This window comes from Cnephaeus nilssonii, assembly GCF_951640355.1.
Source record: "Cnephaeus nilssonii genome assembly, chromosome: 18".
Taxonomy (NCBI): domain Eukaryota; kingdom Metazoa; phylum Chordata; class Mammalia; order Chiroptera; family Vespertilionidae; genus Cnephaeus; species Cnephaeus nilssonii.
This window is the reverse complement of record NC_137089.1, coordinates 2874377-2895747: the sequence shown is the minus strand read 5'-3', so window position 1 is coordinate 2895747 and position 21371 is coordinate 2874377. Positions and strand designations below refer to the sequence as shown.

General features: G+C 55.1%; 1 protein-coding gene across 4 annotated transcripts in view; it reads left to right on the top strand.

Annotated features, from left to right (window-relative positions):
- The window catches only part of KHDRBS3 (KH RNA binding domain containing, signal transduction associated 3), a 257417-nt gene extending 240255 nt beyond the window's left edge, over positions 1–17162 (top strand). For all 4 annotated transcript variants that reach the window (XM_079796554.1, XM_079796553.1, XM_079796552.1 and 1 more), the window contains 3 exons: positions 1857–1939; positions 14820–14878; positions 16664–17162. In XM_079796554.1, the coding sequence (XP_079652680.1) occupies positions 1857–1939; positions 14820–14878; positions 16664–16755 (234 nt within the window). In that variant the 3' untranslated portion in view covers positions 16756–17162. The remainder of the gene's footprint in view (positions 1–1856; positions 1940–14819; positions 14879–16663) is intronic.
- Positions 17163–21371: the final 4209 nt, after the last annotated feature.

The window sequence follows — 21371 nt, the reverse complement described above, 5'->3', positions numbered from 1 at the left end:
ATCCAAGATAACAGCCCAGAGGTGTAGTCTGATGAAAAAAATGAGCAAGTCTTTGTTAACGAGGCAGGGACGTATATTAATCCACTTTTCTTTCTTGTCCGCGTTCGTCCACTATTTTTAATGATGTTGCTCTGATGTTCAGAAATAGAGCCCAGCGTCTTAAAGGGAAGTTTCCTGCTGGGCCAGGGAACGTGAGGATGGCGGGCAGTGCGTGGCCGAGGAGTTCGGGGAAGCGCTCATCGGAATGGACACTCTTACCAAACACTGCCGTTCATTTGATTTGCATTCATTCGAAGAAACTGTTGCTCTCTTGATCCTGCCACTTGTTTCTTAATTCATTCGTCCATTCACTTATTCATTTATCAGACCCTGCTGCATGCCTTTTTTTTTTAAATATGCTTTTATTGGTTTTAGAGAGAGGAAGGGAGGGAGAGAGAGAGAGAGATAGAAGCATCAATGATGAGAGAGAATCATCTATCGGCTGCCTCCTGCACGCCCCACACTGGGGATCAAGCCCGCAACCCGGGCATGTGCCCTGACCGGGAAGCGAACCGTGACCTCCTGGTTCATAGGTGATGCTCAACCCCTGAGCCACGCCGGCTGGGCCTGGGGCTGGGCAGGCTTTGCCCCTGGAGGCCTTGGGTCCAACAACCTGGCCCTGTCCCCAGGGGCAGGGGAGGCCGTGCCCCTCGTTTCTGGGCAGTGACAGAGGCGGATGCATCAGGCCCACTGCGGGCTCAGCGGGGACGGGAGACTGGTTCTGTGGGGCTTTTGAAACTAAGATCTATCATCAAGACGTCTGGTAGCCCAGCCAGTGTGGCTCAGTGGTTGAGTGTCAATCCATGAACCAGGAGGTCACAGTTCCATTCCCGGTCAGGGCACAGGCCCACGTTGCGGCTCGATCCCCAGCAGGGGGCGTGCAGGAGGCAGCCGATCAATGGTTCCCTCTCACCGTTAATGTTTCTCTCTCTCTTCCTCTCCCTTCCTCTGGGCGCCTGTTGGAGCGTGTCTTCCACACCCACCCACCCACCCACCCAGCTTACAGCTAACGCTGCCTTCGCTTCGCCTTTCCTTCCTGCACGGAACCTCAAGGTCGGCGCCCGGAGGAAGCTCGGGGCCCGCTCAGGTCACGCTCAGGTCTCCTGGGCACGTCCTTGTTGCTGCATGCACACAGTCGTCTAGACTCCCAGAAACAGATCAGAGCTTCTCCGAGCCCATGTGGACACCTGTTCCCCACTGTTTCCTGCTCGCCTATTGTCGGCTCTGGTTTTTCTCCACCACCACAGGCAGCAGGAACCTTAAATAATTGCCTCTGAGGATTTTCTTCCAACACCCCGGAGAGAAGGGTATTTTCATGGGATGAGCTCTAAGTCATGTCACATAAAGACATCCCTCTGAGGATGGGGCTTTGATACAGCTCCCCCCGCTGTGCCCCCTCCACTGGCCTCCAGCCTCCTGGTTTCCATAGTGATTGCGGCTGTTGGATGTTAAGGTCCCCACAGAGCTGGGAGTGAGGGGTGGGAAGAGGAGAAGTGAAAATATGACAGAGCTCACTGTTCATCCCCAAGATTGAGCCTTTAAAAAGGTGAGTGCTCCCTAGATCTCCGCAGGCCTTGGCGAATTCCCATAGTCGGGAAAATGTGGGATCTGACCACTTTTGCCGGTTTCTCTCTGTTTTGCGTTTGGAGGCTTTGCCACATCATTTCCGCTGATGCCCCTGTTACGCTTCCCTTTACTCCCTGAGCAGACAGGTTGCTAAGTGCTGGCTGCGTGAACGAAGACGCAGTGCAAGCAGCACGCCTCGCTCTTCCCAGACACCCGCTCACCGTCTCTGTCCTCCTCCCGTTCTGTTTCAGGACTACGACGATGGCTATGGCACTGCGTATGACGAGCAGAACTACGATTCCTACGATAACAGCTATAGCACCCCGGCCCAAAGGTAAGCCCGTCTCTGGGCCCCGTAACCGACCCTGCCTCCCCGCCCCTCCCCCCCCCCCCCATGTCCTTTCTGGGGAAAGGATGTGGATGTGGCTGACCAGCCAGCATGTCTACTAGTACCTCCTCTCCAACTGGCCGTAGCTTTAAAGCAATGTGGTTTGGGCCCGGTGGGCGTGGCTCAGTGGTTGAGTGTTGACCTATGAACCAGGAGGTCACAGTTGGATTCCCGCTCAGGGCACATGCCAGGGTTGGGGGCTCCGTCCCCAGTGTGGGGTGTGCAGGAGGCAGCCGATTGATGATTCTCTCTCATCATCGATGTTTCTATCTCCCTCTCCCTTCCTCTCTGAAATCAATAAAAAAAATTTTTTTTAAAAAGGCTTGGGAAATAAAAATTGAAATTTTATTCACTCTGAGAATTTAGCCGCTTAGTGTATTCTGGGGAGGAGCAGTGTCGGTGGAGTCTGGTTATTCAGGTCCCGAGGCCCCAGGCCATGTGAGAAACGTGTCCGCACCCTGCACTGTCCGTGCCGGGGAGAGAGCACGAGGTTTTGTTTGTGTTCACGGAACATTTCCATTCGCAGCAGACGCCTTCCGGCTTCTAAGAATCTCAGGTTCCTGGTAATAATGAGTGGGTTCCCATTCGCTTTCTAAAGAAGTATTTATTCAGAAATACATGTTATTGGAGGCAAAAATAAAAAAGCTTTAAAATTTCCTCTTGTGATGGTACACCTGGTTGTTCATTGATATTTGAAATCAGTGTTTATTCTGTTCAGAATGTTTTCCTAAATGCCGAGAAACCTCTCGCTTTATATTTGAAATTCTAAGTGGAGAATAAAGGTAGACAAACACAAAAGAAAATATTGGCATTGTGAAGCACTAAAACTAGGGACTATGTGGTCACTTTGATGGAGCGCAAATTCACGTTTGGACTCAGACGGATTACTAGGCAAGGTTTTACTTGTTCATGCTGATACCGAGGTTGACAGTGATTTAAAAATGTATTTCCTTTTTGCTCACGCCAAGTTATTTTCTTACATCATTTGTAACAGTTTAGTAGCCTTCAGACTGTGTCAGCTGGTCCTTTTTTTTTAGGGGAAGCCTCACCCGGCCGGTGTGGCTCAGTGGTTGAGCATCAACCTATGAGCCAGGAGGTCATGGTTCGATTCCCTGTTGGGGCACATGCCTGGGTTGCAGGCTTTGATCCCCAATGCGGAGCATGCAGGAGGCAGCCCATTGATGATTCTCTCTCATCATTGATGTCTCTCTCTCTCGCTCTCCCTTTCTCTCTGACATCAATAGAAATATATTAATTTAAAAATAGACTCACTTACTGGAAGCCTGGTGCCCGGTGTCTGTGTCCGTGAGGTTGTTAGCACTCTCCGTGCTGCTGGCACCGGTGTCTTCTGGGTAAGAGCTTACATATCTCACTGAAGGCCCAGCCACTTGATGAAGAGTGTGGGGCTGTATCGATGAAGAAAGGGGACACAGAGTATACGATTAGGCCCTCAGGTCAGTAGGTCAGCTCACTAGAAGCAGAAAGAATTAGGGAACCTCAGCTCCTGCTCAGCCTTTCAAACGTTCTGTTCTGATGTTTCGTTCTGTGTCTGAGCTATAACTTGTTAAGGTTATAGGACACATGTCACACATGCACAATGACAGTTACCAGCTCAACCACAGCCTTCTTTCCGATGCACAGACACCCGTGGGGCGGAGGCTCTCTCTGGAGCACACCTGCGCCTTTCCTTCCCTTCTCCCTCCCCCGAGGCCTACACTAGACTTGCTTTCTCTCTCCCGAGCTCCAGGGGCCCTTCTTCTGCCGCTGTAACCTGGGTCCTGAGCCCACGCAGCCCAGTTGGCTCACTTTTCCACAGCTCACTTCTTTGTGTCTAAATGAACGTTTACTTGTATCAAAAAAAAAAAAAAAAAAGCTGTGGACCCGCGCCATAGAGGTGGGGAGTCTGCAGACCTGCGCTTTGATCCCCCTTTCACGCTGACTGCGGGGGTGACCTTGGGCAGTGGCTCCGCCTCCGCACGCCCCAGCTCGTGGTCAGTATGACGTAGTTCTGTGTTCGAGGGCGGCCTGAAGGTTGAATGAGACAGGCAAGGCTGCGGTCCCTGCGAGGCAGGTGGAGGTCGTCTCTGCGTGGGGACGAGCAGGCGGGAAACGACCTTCGCCCTCACTGACCTGAGCCGACGGGACCCGAGCCTTCACAGAAACCATCGCTTCCTCTCCAGCAAACCCTTTGGAAAGGTATTCATTCCCTCCAAGCCGAGTGGAGTGAATTTCCATTTGCCGTCTTATTTGTAACCCTGATGACAATGACAGCTCACAGCGTGACGGCTCTCGCTAACGCAGTGCGGTGCTGAAGGCCGGAAAGGGGCTCAGAGAGTGGGGTTCAGGGGCTCTCATACCCGGAAAAGGTACCTGAGGGAGGAGGCCTGTCGGTGAGCTTGGCTCTCTGTATGTCAAGTCATTATGTTCCCACTTACATACAACAATCACGTCACTGTGAATCGAATCATGTTTACACTTACATACAATTTTCATTTTTAAAAAATCACGGCACTTTGGTCTGTGCTTCTGAAGAGTGTAAGTTCTCCGAGGAGATATTTGATTTCTCTAGTGATCATAAAGAAAGTGGAATAAAAGGGTTTCACACACGTGCTAACCACCCCCCTACCCCCTCCCCACACACCCCCCCCCCATACCCACACGGAAGGACCTGGGTGAGTGTGTGGTAGGGGCCTTGGCGTCTGGACGTGAAACACTGACAAGCTAATTTCCCACCGCGCTGTGGGGTTTGACCGTACTTTCAAGTACATACTTCATTTCCGTCCTCCTAAATCGCTGTGGTTTTCATGAAAACACTTTACATGACTGAAGAAAAGGAATTAGAAGTAATAGCTGTCCATCTTGGAGAACCTGGCAGGTCCAGCGCCCGGCTGTCTGCGTCCTCCTGTGGATTATCTGTGCTCCCATCATGGCCCTCCTCTCCGGCCGCCCCTTGTTGGGGAGCGGCGGACTGCGGGGTGAGCAGCTGTCTCCAGAGTCACAGCTGACAGGCACTGGCCCAAGGCTTCTGTCTGCCCCGAGACACCGTTCTCCAGGAAGAAACGTGGCTCCGAATGAAACCACTGGCTTGCTTTGGTGACAGACGCGACCAGAGCCCCTCGGCCCCCCAGGCAGGACGGAAGCCGCCGAGCCACCTTCACGCGGGTCCCCGCAGGTGTGTGGGGACATGTGGCTGGACTCGGGCACATGGGCGGTCATACATCAGGCGCGGCTCCCAGGCACACGCGAGATTTGTCGCGAGGGATCGCAGGATGACGGCCGCGTGCGAACGGCGTCCACCGGGCGGGGTGCCGTCATGGGGCCCGATGCGGCCACCTGCTCCGTGGCTGAGGACGGAGCTGGCCACGCCCACCGTCCCTCGCAGGGACAGCTCCGCGTGGGAACATGCCGGGAAGGGCTCCGTCACGGGAAAGTCGCCTCTGTGGCGGCGGCGAGAGAGGGGGCCCGGTGGCCATCCCACCCGTATCCAGTCTTTACTCTCGGATGTTGACGCCTGGTAGGTCAAGCTCTGCTCCCCGAGCCCCTGTTCACTTCCCCCCGTTTCATACAATCCTAAAATGCATTCCTGTTGGTTTTAGAAGGGTTTTTTAAAACAGATCCTACATTCTTTTTAGTGAAAAAAAAAAAAGAAAAGCCACCTACCATTTGTCTGACTCCCAGCTCCTCCACTAGGGGGCGTGATCGAAGGGGTTGAAATTACAGTCACGTTCCGTTCCACCAGCCTGGACTGAAACCCCCGCTCCCTGCCCAGGGCGTGTGGCCCAGTGGTTAAAGCATCCGCTCTCAGACCTAAGGGGCCGGGGCTCCATTCCCAGTTGCAGGTTCTTTCCCGGCCCCCGTGGGGGCGAGAGCAGGGGACAACCAATCAGTGAGTCTCTCATGTCGGTGTGTCTCTCTCCTCCCCCCATCCCACTCACTTCCGCTCGCTCTGAAAATCGCTGGGAGAAAACATAAGCTCACTCCTGGGGTGCGGATGGGAAGGAGCCCCAGCTCCCTCGCTTCCTGTAGCCGCGGGGTTTGGGCCACGTTCTCTCACTGCCGGATTCTTCTGGTCTCCACTTGACGACGATGACAGTGAGATGGGAGTTGGAAGGCGGGGCTGTGGGCGGCAGCAGGTGTCCGTCACAAGCAGGAGTTGAGCAAACTGGGAGTGAGTCTCCTGCCCTGGGTGCCACAGCCCTGGGAGGCAGGCGGCTATTACTGCCCGTGTCACAGATGAGGAAACTGAGGCACAGAGGCTGAGGCCCATGGGGAGGAAGGGCCACAGCCGCGCGTGGATCCAGCTCTGGGTGGGACCGCCCTCCGTGGAACCGGTGATCACGACCTTCGTGGTCGCTTCTGTCCTCTGAGGAAGATGCTGGTGCGTAGCATCCAAACCAGGAAGCACCGAATACCATTGCAGGTGCCACGGAGACCCCGGTGTCTGTGGGACAGGAGTCCGCGAAGGCCTGGCGGGGTGTGCAGACTCTGGAACCCGGGGCGCGGAGAGTGCGGGTTTTGTGAGCGATGGTTTACACGGACGTCGGGGTGCCCGCCGCGATGCCCAGGGTCCAGTCCGCCCTCACTGCCCGGCCCCTCGGCCCGAGAAGCTGCATAAGCCAGGGGGAGGCTGCGCTTCCCGTGGGCTTGTCCCCGTGAAGGGAGCCGGCCGGCGTCCATGGGCTGGCACGTGCGGTCACTGTGACCCGGCGTCTAAGGTGAGCGGCTTACTGCACAGGCGCGTCTGGTCGCCGCGTGGACGGAGAAGGAGACGGCGGTTCCGGCAGGTCCCGGCAGGTGGGGCGGTGGCGGGTGGGCAGCGCCTACATGTCTGCTGGCCGGGCACGGCCCCGAGGAGGCAGTCCTCGTGGAGGCCGAGTGGACGCAGCTGCGAGGACAGAGCGAGCCGAGGGGTCTCTGCTCTGCCCCTGCTCCCAGGGCAGCCGCGCCGGGTCCCGTGACCTGCACTTCGGGTCCGTCGGTGAGAGGGGTGGGGGGCTCGGTGGTCATCTCCAGGCTGTGGTCGCGCCGCAAGAGTGAGTCTGGACTGTGGGCGGTGCTGCCTGGCGCGGTGCGTGCTGCCAGATTCCCTATGGGCCTGCCCGCACGCCGGGGCTGAGCGTCCTAGGCGGCGCCAGCAAATTGGGCAAGATGGGGAGCACCCCAGCCCGGGTGTACAGCCCGGAGCGGCTCCGGGGACGTCAGGCAGCGGGACCTAGTGGTGAAAGATGACTTGACTCTGGGTGGAGGGCACACGGCGGTACCTTTTTAAAAACCATCTTTTGCCAGAAAAATGTCACAAAAATGGATCCGTTCCCTGGTGCTTCTTCATGAGAAATCGCACTCTGCAGTTAGTGCGCCTGAGGAGGGGGTTTGTTGTTGGAGAGGCAGCCCCTGGTCTCCCTTTGCCTCTGGATCCAGCTCTGCCACTTGTGGTGTGACCTTGAGCACGCCCAGGGCACGCCTCAGGGAACCCCGCGTTTAACTGATGGGGTGAGTGGACAAAACAGGACTCACCTTCCTGAAGATTAAATAAAACGGTGACATTGCAGAGCACGCGCACGGAAGGGGCCTGTTCCTGTGTTTGGTCAGACGTGTATCGCTGAGGATGCGGCCGCGCTCGTGCTGAGCACAATGGGCTGTACAACACCAAGCACGCTTTCTGGGCAAAATGCTGCTTATTTAGAGGGAACTTCGCTTTCCTAAGATGGATGACAGCTATCCTTGAATAAGAGCTTAATAACGTGGCACGTTATCTTATTTAAATCGCCCAACAGTCTTATACGAGATTTATTTTTAAAAGCATTTTACAGGAAATTGAATTAACTTCGCCTAAGCTTACACACAGTAAGTGCCGGAGCCTAGATTCTGATAATACGTTAGTTTGACTCCAAAGCCTGATTCTTAACTATTAATTCTCTCCTGTCTTTCAAACTGATTACAGAAAGATGAGAAACCTGCTTAAAAATGACAGTACGACCGTGTAAGGAAAGCACACTTAGCTCTGCGGGGACGCTCAGCTCAGCCCCGGGTGCGCGGCTGTGAAACCCCCGGGCCGCCGAGGCACTGCCTGGGAGGCAGGTGTGTTGGGGGAAGAGACAGGGACAGGGAACGGGAGGCTCTTGTCAACAAAACTCTTCTTTGTGCTTTTCCCTTTTTCTTAGAATCTCATCAAAATTGCACAGTGTTTGTAAAAATTATGTAGAACCTTCTGCAACCTTTTTTAAAATTGATTTTAGAGCGGGGGGGGGGGAGAGAGAAACATTGATGAGCTGCTTCCTGCACGCACCTCCACAGTGGATAGAACCTGCAACCTGGGCATGTGCCCTGACCGGGAATCGAACCCGCCACTTCCTGATGTCTGGGATGACGCCCCAACCACCTGATCCATACTGGCCAGGCCCCAACTGCAACCTTTTAAGCAACTCTTTGCTCAGCAAACAATTTCCGATCGTTTACAAGCAATGGGAAAGATGTTAAAGGAAGGAAAATGGGTGCCACCTCAATGGAAGGAGAGACAAATGGAAAACCGAAAAGTCATCAGTAAAATGTTGCTTCAACGGCACGAAAGAAAGTCTTTTTTGCATCGAATTGTGACTGGCGATGAAAAGTGGATTTATTTTGAGAATCCCAAACGCACAAAATCATGGGTTGATCCAGGTCAACCATCAACATCGACTGCAAGGCCAAATCGCTTCGGAAAGAAGACAAAGCTCTGTGTTTGGTGGGATCAGGAAGGTGTGGTGTATTATGAGCTCATCAAACCAGGTGAAACCGTTAACACTGATCACTACCGACAACAAATAATCAATTTGAACCACGCTTTGATCGTAAAATGACCAGAATGGGCCAGAAGACACGCAAAGTAATTTTTCTTCATGATGACGCACCAGCACACACTTCAAAACCAGTTAAAGACACGTTAAAAGATCTTGCCTGGGAAGTATGAACCCACCCGCCGTGTTCACCAGCCCTTGCTCCTTCAGATGACCACTTGTTCCGCTCCATGGCACACGCGCTTTCTGAGCAGCACTTCAAAACGTACATGAAGTGGAAAATGGGGTCTCTGAATGGTTTGCCTCAAAACAAGAAAAGTTCTGTTGGGACGGTATCCACAAATTACCTGAAAGATGGGGGAAATGTGTAGCTAGCGATGGACATTACTTTGAATAAAGCACTTTTGATGTTTCTCTTGAAATTATCGTGTTTTCTTTGATTACAAAACCCGACATTATTAACCGGTACACCTAGTAGTTCAGTGAATGTTTGCTTGGTAACCAGAGGACGTTCCCCACACCCTGGAAGGTTCTGGGCATTTTCTTTGGACTGTGGATCTCTTACAGCCATCTCGTCTGGTCTCCCTGAATTACCTGGGTTTTTTGAAAAAGCACACAGACATATTTCCCGTTATTCCGAAAACGTCGGGATTAGTGGTTAGATCGGATCCATGGTGTGGAGAGGAGCTACACTGGAAGTCAGGGCAACTAGACTTCCTCCTGACGCCATGGCGTTCTGGCCGTGCCGAGCAGTCACTGTCTTTTGATTGGCTTCCTTCTCTTTGTTACCAGATCACATGGCACCCTTTTACCCCCCAGAATTAGCGAGGGCCACGAAGTCCTTCCGTGGACATGGTTGCTATCTGTTACCATTTACCATATTCAGACTGCAAACAGAAACGTTTAAAAATATTTATTAATCATGAAATATATAACAATAATCAACCCATTGCACGTTAACAGAATTTATTTTCGTGGAAAATCACTATTTCCATAAAAACAATACAATGACAGACATCTCTCCTGTATTTTTGCAAACCTCTTTATTGTCTGGCTCAAGAGGAGCTGGCTGGGTTCTCCATCAGCCTCTGTGTTCCGCCCGGTGGGGCCTGTCGTGTTGGGTGGAGAAGTTGGATGACAGTTGGGTGCGCGGTTGGAAAGGGGAGAGCATTTGGCTCGCCGTGCACATGAGGGTGGCTGTTCTCTGAGGCTGCACCCAAACGTGGCAGGCGGCCGTGCCTCACGGTGAGCTGTGGACCGGAAACCCTGTCGGCAGGCTTGCCGGACGCGGAGGGCTCCGGGGGACCGTGGTCTGCCTTCCCCGCCACGATGGAGTTGGTCGCATCACTACGGGTCCTTCGAGAAGCTCCGGTTCGCCGAGTTCCATGCCGTGCTGCGTCTCGTTACGTCGTCTGAAAGAGTCAGATGTGATGCCACCCCCGCCAGTCTCAGCAGAGAGGCCGCCAAGTGCCCACTCGCTGGTTCCCTGCGGCAGAGACCGGTGTTCACAGCGGCTGGCTCCTGCTTGGACGTCGCAAACACATGGTCTGTTGTTTTTCGCCCCGTGACGGCTCGCTGCCTTCCTTGTTGAGAGACCACCCGCCCAGGAGCGAAGGCTGAAGAGCCCCCCGTTCGCGGCCACCCTCCTCTCCTGTAACAGAGACGTCGGGCAGCGCAGCCCGTGGGCCTCCCACGCTGGGCACCGCCCCGGCCTCCCCCGGACGGCCAGGGGCCTCGCACTTCAAGGCCCAGGATCATAAAAGGGGGTGCTGGAGAGTTGAGATTTCGTAACATGCGTCACTTTTACAGCTCCATCGAGGACATTTAACGACGCAACTACCTCACAAGACCAGCAGCCCCACGCCCGCTAGTGCAGTTCTAGCTCCGCCTGGTTCTTGCTGAAGTTCTGGTGGTTTTCCCGCCACGGCAGGTGCCCGTGTCTGCGCATGGAAAAGACGAACGTCTTAGCTCCGGTGGGGGAGCGGCCCCCGGTCGGCATGAGGCTGGACCTGGGCCACACAGCCCGGGGCTGGGGCTCTAACCCGCCTCCTCCCGGCTGGCCCCCTGAGTCTGACACTTCCTCTTCTGGGCGCCCTGGGACAGGCATCCTCAGACTACGGCCCGCGGGCCATATGCGGGTGTTTCTGCCGTTTTGTTTTTTTACTTCAAAATAAGATGTGTGCAGTGTGCATAGGAATGTGTTCATAGTTTCTTTTAAACTATAGTCCGGCCCTCCAACGGTCTGAGGGACAGTGAACTGGCCCCCTGTTTAGAAAGTTTGAGGACCCCTGCCCTGGGAAGTGTTGCTAAACGCCCTGGAAGAGCTCCCGGTGCGGGTGCCGGTGCGGGTGCGGGTGCGGGTGCGGTGCGTGAGGCGGTGGACAGCGCTGGGAGGTGCAGCCAGCTCCCCGCAGGAGCGCCGTCCTCCAGCCTCGGTGCGAATGGGGCCGCAGGAGTGGCCGGCGTGGCGTTTTAAAAGGCGCTTCTCATTCACTGCTTTATCTATAAAAATTAACGGTCCTGTGGGGATTCAAGGCTCCCGAGTCGAAAGCCGGGCTGGAGCTGATGTCTGGGTTAGGGGTGGTCAGGCCCTCCGTTTCTCCTGCCATGTAGTAAGAATTTATTAGCCGTTTGCTAATATTCATTGTTATCAGAACGATTACAGATAAGATGTTCCTGGGAGGAACGGGCCAGAATAATCAGGAGAAATGTCAGCCTTTTTTGGAGAAATCCACACGGCACAGAAAAGGTTGGTGTAGCTTCTGGAGGATGCGCAGCCGCTCCCGCCCCAGAGAGCTGTCCCCGCCGTCGCAGCAAAGCGCGGTGATCGCCGCTCTTCACGGAGCGGGGCCGGGTCCGGTCCTGGGTCCACAGTCCTCTCTCTTTCCCCTCTTGGTTTTGGAATGCTGCTACCGGACTGACCCCTGAGAGACAGGTCTGGGGTAGCCATGGCTCCATCTTCTGACCTCCTTGTCATACCTGGAAAAGGACACAGTATGGGGACTTGAGGTGACAGAGTCTCTAAAGGACTTAACCTGAGAAAGGGAGACGGGTCGAGAGGATGGGACATACATCTGCTCCACCCGCCCCCACGGGGCCCCACGGGCGTGGCTCAGGGGCTGAGCGTTGACCCGTGAGCCATCGAGGTCGCTAGTTCAATTCCCGGCCAGGGCGCCTGCCCGGGTTGGGGGCTCGATCCGCAGTGTGGGGCGTGCAGGAGGCAGCCGATCAGTGATGTTCCTCTCTCGTGGCTGCTTCTATCTCTTTCTCCCTCTCCCTTCCTCTTTCTCTCAAATCAATAAAAACATATTTTTAAAAGTTCCATGAAGTGTCAGAAGAAGGTTATGAAAGATTCCTGAGGAGGAGGAAGCAAATGAAAGCAGATCTACGAAAAAACAAAATGGGGAGAGGGGTTCTGTCCCGTCCGGGAGAGGAAGAGGGGCAGGGAGACGGCCCCTGACGGACGGCGGTGAGCCGGGCCGCCGAGGCCGTTGCTCCTCCTGCGGCCTCGGACCCACCAGCGCGCAGCAGCGTTTGGTCCCCGGTTAGAAGGTAACGGTGCAGAGCCAAGCCTCACGGTTCCACCCACGGAGGACCCGGGGCCCAAACTCAGGACACGTTACTTCCCACCCCACCCACTAGTACACGCTGTCCCCGTCCACCCGCACCAGACGCAGCGACTCCAAACAGGGCTTCCGTCCCCGGACAAGAAAACGGGACTCCCACGTGCCAAAAGGAGCACACGCCCCCAATGTCCAAAGAATTAGGAGGCAGACGGGAGACCTGAGCCCTGGAGAGGGCAGAGGGCGAGGAGAGGAGGCGGCCGTGGCACAGGAGGTTCGTCCTCGGTGGGTAAGAGGACCGCGTCCAGGGAGGCCAGCCCGGCGAGGGGTTGGGAGTTCACCCGCGAGTGAGGCGGAGGCGGCTGCTCCACGCTGGGGAGGACCCGGAGCCACCGGTGCCAGGAACACGGGGGCACGGGGGCCGGAGCCCAGGGGACGCGTCCCAGCTGGGACAGCAGAGAGAGTGACGGGAGGAGAGAGACTCTACAAAGATGAAAAAAATGAGACGTTGTGGTTCACATGCAAAGGGCATCCCAGGCGCCCAGACGGATGCGGCCGGGACAGGGAGGAGACGCAGCATTAGCCACGGGCGCTGGGCTGGCTCCTGAGGATGCGCTGCAGCCTCCGCAGCTACGGGGGCGGGGGGGGGGGCAGGGGCGCAGGCATGGGCAGGCAGGTGTCAGGCACAGGCTCCGGCCGCTTGCCCGGTGACCCTCAGCCTCCCAGGCGGCCTGCGGAGGTCACGCCAGGGACTGTGCAGAGGCTTAAAGAGGTCGCGGGGGGGGGGGGGGGAGGGGGCGCGGGGGGGGGGAGAGGGGTGCATGGATACAAGTCAGGAGTCCTTTCGAGCCCCGTTCACAGAGACGGGCGGTCAGGCGCTCGGGGCCTTTGCCCTTGTTTTGAACCCTGTGGAGGGAGGGAGGAGGCCCAGGGAGACACCGTTTGCTCCGTAACCCTGGGTTTCCTCCCAGTTCTGGGCCTATTTCCTGACTCTGATGGGGGAACCCGGGACCCCTGGGAGAGCCAGGAATTATGCTGAACGTGTAGACTTCCTTGGACCCCGGGCATGGGGGACCCCGGGCATGGGGACCCCGGGCATGGGGGAAGGACAGGAGACAGAGGAGACGCGGCCTCGCGTGGCAAGGAGCCCACTCTTGACCTATGGGGGGGGGGGCGCCCTTGACCTGGACCTCGCGATGGGGTTGAGGTGTATGCGGCCAGCTGCGTTTTCTTGCCTCGTCTCAGCGCTGAAAGCTGTGAACCTAGGTGAGGAGGTGGTGTTTTCCACCGTCTTTGCCACGGCTGGGTCTTCAGCGTATCCTTGGGAAATAGGACACGTCCTTGGTTAATAGACCCCCGAGGTCCCCGGAATGAAACGCGGGGGGAGCCGTCCGACGGGCTGACAGGCGTGAGGGGCGCAGCTGCTCCCAGCTCGTGGCATGACAGTCTCGCAGCAAATAATCAGAAACCGGGTGAAGTGATGGAAAACGTCAGTTGCAAGTTTTCCCTTGTCAGGACGAAGATGGTCTTATCGGCAATCCGCGGCTGGGCCACGTGACGCCCCCTCTGTCCTCCCGCTCAGGGGAGAGCCGTCCGCACCGCTGCTTCGGGCTGAGCTGTGGGAGCGATTCCCACCCGTCCGGTGCCGTTACCGCCCGCGCCTTCGGTGAAGGAGACTCGAAAGGCGGCGCGGGTCCTGCTGAGGACTGGACGGCCGCTCACAGCTCCCCGGCGGGCAGTGGGGCCTGCCCAGGGAAGGGCGTCACTTTGAGTTTGATGAAGGGGTTGCTCTCATCTTATTTGTGCAACGAAGATCAGTCTCCCAGGAAGCCACGGTTGCATCTGTCTCGGGGGGCCATCAAGATGGGACTTCTGGCCTCTGACAAGAGGGGTGTGCTTCTCTTGACTTCATGCTGAATCTTTTTTTTTTTTTTTTAATGTTTTTTAAAATTGATTTCAGAGAGGAAGGGAGAGGGAGAGAGGATGGAAACATCAATGATGAGAGAGAATCATCCGTCGGCTGCCTCCTGCTCGCCCCACCCTGGGGATCCAGCCTGCGGCCCGGGCACGTGCCCCGACTGGGAATCAAACCAGCGACCTCTTGGTTCATGGGTGGACGCACACCCACTGAGCCACGCCGGCCTGGCAAAGTGCTGTGTTTCTGAGAAGCATTGGCCGTGGGGTGCCTGTGGGAGGGGGGCCGTCCCTGCGGCTCACACAGCTGAGGCGTCCGGCGGACGAGGGGCGCGTTGGAAGGGAAGTCCTTGCTCCGTGTGCAGGAGACCTTCCCGCTGGGGCGAAGGTGTCGGCACTTGGTCACGTATTCACGTCGGCGGCCTTTGGTCCTCCTGAAGCCTGCGGCCTCCGTGGTAGGGGGTCTGTCGCCAGCCCGTCCTTTAGGCTGTCTCTCTGGGTAGACGGCTTCACCGGGTGTGAATACACCCACCGCGGGCCCCCCGCTCACCTCTCCCCCGTTCTGTCTCCCTGCAGCGGCGCTGATTACTACGACTACGGACACGGGCTCAGCGACGAGACGTACGATTCCTACGGTGAGTGCGGGCCGCGGGACAGGCCGCAGGGGGATTCGGACATGAGGCCGGTGCCCAGCCGCCGCGTCGCCGCCCGCCCTGCCCGCCTGTGCTCAGAAGCTCCCGGAGGATGTGGAGTGGAGCGAGGAGGGAGCCTCGCGGAGGACGCGGGAAGGGGGTTCCCACTGGGGCTCTGTCTGGGGGATGCCCTGGGTTGGTGACCTCCCTCATGGCCCAGCTGGCCGCCCGGCCCCTGATCGGAGGGGCTTTTTGGAGGGTGTCGGCTTCTTGACGGGAAAGGGACGTGAGACCTTTTGGGAGGACAGCCCTGGGGTGACCTCCCACCCCATCCTGATAGCTTAATTCACCCCAAGCCCCAGGGCTCTGAGCACTCACCGAGGAGCCACCCACAGGGGCGACAGGACCCCAAGCCGAGGTGAAGGTGGGTGCTCTCGCCGGCTCCGGGGGAACCCAGGCCCGAGCCTCCGTAGGCAGAAGGAAGACCGGTTTAATTGAAAGAATTGGTGGTGGCGGCGTAATGATGGGCAGGAGCTCTTCGCCGCAGGGCCCGGGGCTCGGAGGACTGAGGCTGCCGTCACGCTGCGCCCGGCACACGGCGCGGGTCGGGTTCTGGGTGACGGATGTGCTGACGTCGGTGACGCCCTGCAAGGCCCTTTCCAGGTGTTTCCTCTGCAAATGCCTCCCTCCCATCGCCCGCCCCAGCCACGACCACTGCACGTGGGATGGTCACTTTTTTATGTCGTTATTCGGAGCGACCACTTGAGAAGCACGTTGGTCCACTGAACGCCGTGCGGTTAGATTGATGCCGTTAGCTGGCGGGAGGCACACTGATGGCGTGTTTGTGCCAAGCCTTTGTCTTGGCAGCTTTTCAAATTGGTCTCCGGGCCAGGGGACTGGGGATTGCTGGGGTGCAGGGGTGCACGGCTTTCTGTCGGGGACCCGGGGTCTCGGCGGCCCAGAGCTGAGCGGGGTTTAACTTCAGGCGGAAGGACGATGGGGTGCCCTGGTCATTGGGGCGCCGTCCCACGTGGGTTCGTGTCACTTGAGTTAAATGTGGCGTATGCCATGCCTCACCTCGCAGTCGTGAAGTGTGGCCGAGGTTAGATTTGCACCCCGTACGGCTCTCTCGCCCTCCATGAGAGGACCCACGAAGGGCAATGCGGCGTTTCTCCCCCTGTTCGCCCCTCCCCACGTTCCTCTCCAGTTGTTCCTTCTGCCTTCACAACTCTTTCTTTTTTTAATTTTTCTGTTTTTTAAAAAAATACGTTTTTATTGATTTCAGAGAGAAGAAGAGAGAGAGAGAGAAGCATCCATGATGAAAATCATTGATTGGCTGCCTCTTGCACGCCCCCTACTGGGGACCAAGCCCCCAACCCGGGCATGTGCCCTGGCCGGGGGTCACTCAACCACTGAACCATGCCGGCCGAGTCTGCCTTCACAGATGTTTCTCCTGTGTTTTGTTAGAAGAAATCTAAGCCACCCTTCCCCATTCATACATGCCTTCATGTGTAGCAAGAGGGAGCTCACTTACTCCTGAGCTCGGTGAGCGGCCCAGAGGAAGGTTCCTGCCAAGTTGGTTGCCACGTAGGATCCAAAAACCACATCTCTGCCGTGTGGATGGGTTTCGGCGAGGAGATGGCCATCTTGCGTGGTGTCTGTCATTTTTTCCTCAGTGAATTCCCTGGGTGGGTCCGGGCGATGTGTCTCCAATATGACATCGCGGTAGGCCCAGGGCCGAGTTAGATCCTGCAGACGGTCTAACGGTGGTTCGTCTACTGGTTTCAGGGCAAGAGGAGTGGACTAACTCAAGACACAAGGCTCCCTCGGCGCGGACGGCGAAGGGCGTCTACCGAGACCAGCCATACGGCCGCTACTGATTGTACTGACTTTCTGATGTTGTGAAATAGCCCATCTCCACCCGTCCTGTAAACTGTTCAAAGTAATTTTTTCTATGAACAATCCCCTTTTTAAATAAATCAAAATGCTTAAAAATCGGAATGGATGGAACTTAAAACTACTTTGTGGAAACATCAACCTGGGAAGAAAGAGAAAACAATAAAAAAGACATGTAAAATTTTGTTATTTCCAATCTGTATATGAAAGAAAAAAATAGGTCATCAAAAGGAAAAAAACAAAACAACACACACCTTTGATTAACTAGTGTTAAACAAAAAAATAGGTTTACTAAACATGTTAATCCATCCTTTAACCTACGCCTCACCTTTCATTTTAAAGGTTTCCATAGAGTTTAGTTATTTTATCTCTCAGCCAGATGCCAGTTCTTTTTTCCTTCTTGCGTAAAAAGGGAAGCCAATTACAAGTGCAAATACTGTGGTCTTCTTTTTGTAACGCCAGTCTTGAAATGTTCTGTAGTGTTAAGCAAACTTTCCTCTTGCTTGATACTAAATAAACTTTTGAAAGAAATGTTCCTGTGTGTGTGAGCTAACAGTTTCATGCTTTTCTGACTTAAAAAGGCCTTCATAAATAGCTGTAAACAGGGAGAGAACTCACTTAACGACGCTCGTCATAAAAGGGTCACGCTAAACATCGCACAACTTCTTTTAAAAACGGTATAAAACTAACGGCGCCATCCCAGGGCCGCTCACCGTAGACCTAAACGCTGTGTAGAGAGTCCAGGGGTGTCCGGGCCAAAGCTTGCTTAAACGCTGGTTTTAAACGAACGACTTGAGTTTCGGGAGCAGGATGTGATCCGTCTTCATCTTGTCGAGCGTTTTCTCACTAGCGCCACTTTGGATTTTTTATGAGAATTTTGGTGCCTTAATGCGCTCCTCGCCCCGTGCCGGAAGCCATAAAGCCCACGCTTTTAAAGACATTGACTAAATGAGGTCGCCCTCGCCAAGGATGTGTGTAGCCCTTAAACGGTCTTCATTGCCAAAGGTAAATAAATCAAATAAGGTTTTAATCTCACTTAAGTTATCTTTAATAGAAAGACTAAAACCAGGGAGCTTACGACTGAGGGAGTTTGACTAGGAGCCCCACCAGGGTTTCCAGCTCACCTAAATTCTCATTTTAAAAAGTTTAATTCGTCTTAGTCCTCTAAAAAGCCGTAGCTTAGCCAGTGTAATTGGGGCCAGTTACCCCCCATTAAACAAATGTAAAAACCTCATAACTAGTTGTTTGTAATACATTCTTTGGTTAGTCCTTGAGGGCACTACTGAACACTGACAAATATTTCATAAAGTTACTCTTTAATCTTTCGGCATAAGTTGTCTTTAAAATCGTAGCTTATGAAACGTTCAAATTTTTTTTTTTTAATTTCTTGAGGGCTCTCCTTCTCTCTGACTGAAAAGGTGTTTTCTTTTGTCAGGAGACGTGGGCCGTGCTGCGAAGTCGAAGGAACGGCTGGGGCCCCGGCGCAGAGCAGGTGAGCGTCCTCTGTGCCCGAGACTGTGATGTGTCCGGAAGATGAAGGCAGCTTCACGCTCACCTAGTCGCACGGGAGGTGCCCCTCGCCGGGGCCCCTCCAGCGCCGGCGCTTGCAGCAGGTGGACTGGTCCAGGCCGAAATGAAGCTTCGGAATGTGAACAAGCCAGACCGGCTCAGCTTCGTTTAAGAGGCCATCACAGTGTGGAAGCACTCAGTTACTTTCTCCAACAGGAATGTGACAGCCTCGCCCGGCCGGCGCGGCTCAGCGATTGAGCCTCAACCCATGAACAGGAGGTCACGGTTCGATTCCCGGTCAGGGCACGTGCCCAGGTTGCGGGCTCCATCCCCAGTGTGGAGCGTGCAGGAGGCAGCCGATCTATGATTCCTTCTCATCATGGATGTTTCTAGCTCTCCCTCTCCCCTTCCTCTCTTTGAAGTCAATAAAAACATATTTAAAAATATATATAACTAGCCTAGTCAATAACATGCAAAAGTTTTCCAAGTTATTAAGTGAGAGAGACCTGTGTGATATGATCCCAATTTTATTTTTTAAAAACTGTGTGTCCTCTATCTTCATAGGCAAGATATTGCCAGGTGCAGTGGGAATTTTTTACAGTCATTTTCTTGAGTTTGTGGAAGTATGGTTGCGTGTGTGTGTGTGTGTGTGTGTGTGCGCGCGCGCGCGCGCGCGCGTGTGTGATTTTCAATCCTTTCTGAAATTTGCAAAATGAATCATTACTTTTATACGAATATTATAAATTTTTTAAAACCTGGGTGCCTGGGGAGGGAGGTGGCATTCATTAGGCCTCACTTTTCAGAGAGGCTTGTTTCCCAAACGACAGAAACACCCCTGAGGCCCGACACGTTGGATCTTTTTAAAGTGTTCGTGTGTGGGCTCCGCCCCCTGCACGGGTCTCGCTCTGGGGCAGCGCTGTGAGCATGAGGCCTGTCCCGCGTGGATGCTGTGGGGATGAGTGGGACCCTGTTGCCGGAGTGACGTGTGACCTGGAAAGGGACAGGACGACGTGACGCCGAGGCCTCCAAGTTGACTACAGATGTTTATTACGTGTGGGACAGTTAGCAGAGACGAAAAAAAAAAAAAAAGAAATGTCACTCATGGTCATAGCGCGACAATTCAGTCAGTCTCGCTCCCTGGGCTGATCCCGGAATTCGACTGTGTCTGTGGTCCCTACATAGGGGTGGGTCCCAGGACTGAACCCTGAAGGTTTAAAGAAAAAAAGTAGATAAAAATCCAATTAACCTCCATCTCTGCCATTTTCTAGGGCACGTGACGAATATCAATAATAAGGCTTGTTTTTTTAATGCAAATAACATCTGTTTACGTTGATCAGTGTCTCACAGGGGTAGGAAGGAAAAAGTTCATCGTTCCATGTAAAACGTAAAACATCCCTTTGTGCTTGATCGTGCCGCCTTGGAGAAAGGCGGGAGAGCATCTTAACATCGGAACCCCGCCCTCCCTCCGCTAGAGGAAGCCTATCCGAGGCCGAGGTTCTGGGGGGACCCTGAGGTCAGGCATCTCGTGCCCGCTGTGCGGGCGGTCGGCACCCGGCTTCTCTCTCAGGGTGACCGGCCCCTGTGGCTTCGATGGCCGTGGAGACGGAGTGCTGGCCGCCGGCCACGGGGATGGGGCTGTTCTCCTGGCCACGTAGGCTCTGAAGTAACTGTCTGATTGTCTCCGCACATCAACACGCATTATTCGATGTTTTTAAATTGTATTTTTAAAATATATCTGAGAGTTGGATCTCCTACCAGATGACGGGAACGGGAGGACGGAGCCCGTGTGTGTCCATCGGATCTCGTTTTGTGTCTTTGTCTTGGAGTCCCACGTAAAACGTTCTCCAATCCGACCCAGGCATGTCATTCCAGGTGCCAACCCGGTCACCACCATGCGGTTTTCGTCCCTCACCTGCCGTATTTTATGTCCTTGATGTCAACTCCTAGCTTTTGCATCGTTTTCCATAAAAGTCCTTGTTGCTGGTCAACTTCTGCTGGCCGCCGCCTCTGCCCGCATCCCGCCGCCCGCCGAGCTGCGTGTCCGTCCCGACGTGCCACGGGCATCCCTCCCTCTTCCCGGAGCCGCTCACCGGGACCGCTGGGCAGGACCCGCTCACCAGCACCTCCTCAGTCACGGAATTCACTTGGGAATTGGAAAACCATCTTCATTCTTCTTTTTTTGGCCCCATTTTGTGTTCTGTGAAATGGTATGTAATACAGTAAGCCTGTTCCTATGGGAAGCCTGTTAAAAGGAAAGCAAATCCATCTTCCTTTGTTGTCTCCTAATAAAAAAGTACCGTATTTTCCGGCGTATAAGACGACTTTTTAACCCAGGAAAATCTTCTATGCGCCCAGTCGTCTGATACGCCGGAAAATGCGGTGACCCAGGATGTGCGGGTTCCTCAGCATGGCTGCCCACTCAGAGCTCTTCCACGGGAACCCCAACCTGTTTCCGGGCGCCTCCAAACACGGAGGTGGGCCTCACAGGTCGCCGGCAGGTTCTGCATGAGGAACCGGCCTCCCTGCTCTGATCAGGCAGGCGTCGTGCCTGCTGCCTCTCACCTGCCAATGACGCTGTGGGAGGACCTGCTGCCTGTGGCCCCGAGGCCGTCTCTTAGGGTCTGCCTGGGGGGAGGGGAGCACTGGCTGTCGTGGAATCATGTCCCCTGAACATGTCCACGCCCCCATCTCCAGAACCTGTGAGCGTGTTCCCCACACGGCACAGAGGATCTGCACGTGTGACTCGGGCCTGGAGGGGGAGGCTACCCCGCACCATCCAGGTGAACCCGCCCTGGTCACTGCAGTCCTTGTAAGAGGGTCAAGGTCGGAGGAAGCGGGTGTGAGGACAGGGCCAGGGATGCTCTTCGAAGACGGAGGAAGGGGCCACGTGAGCCAAGGAACGCGGCCTTTTCTAGAAGCTGGACAATGCCGGAGAGGGGTCCTCCCCGGGAGCCTCGGAGAGGAACACCCCCCCCACCACCCCCATCTCTCCCCGAGCTCAGGGAGCCTCGCCCTGCCTGTCTGCCCTGCGGAACCTCCAGATGATAAATCGGGGCTGTGTTAAGCCACTAAGTGGGTGGCAATTCATTAC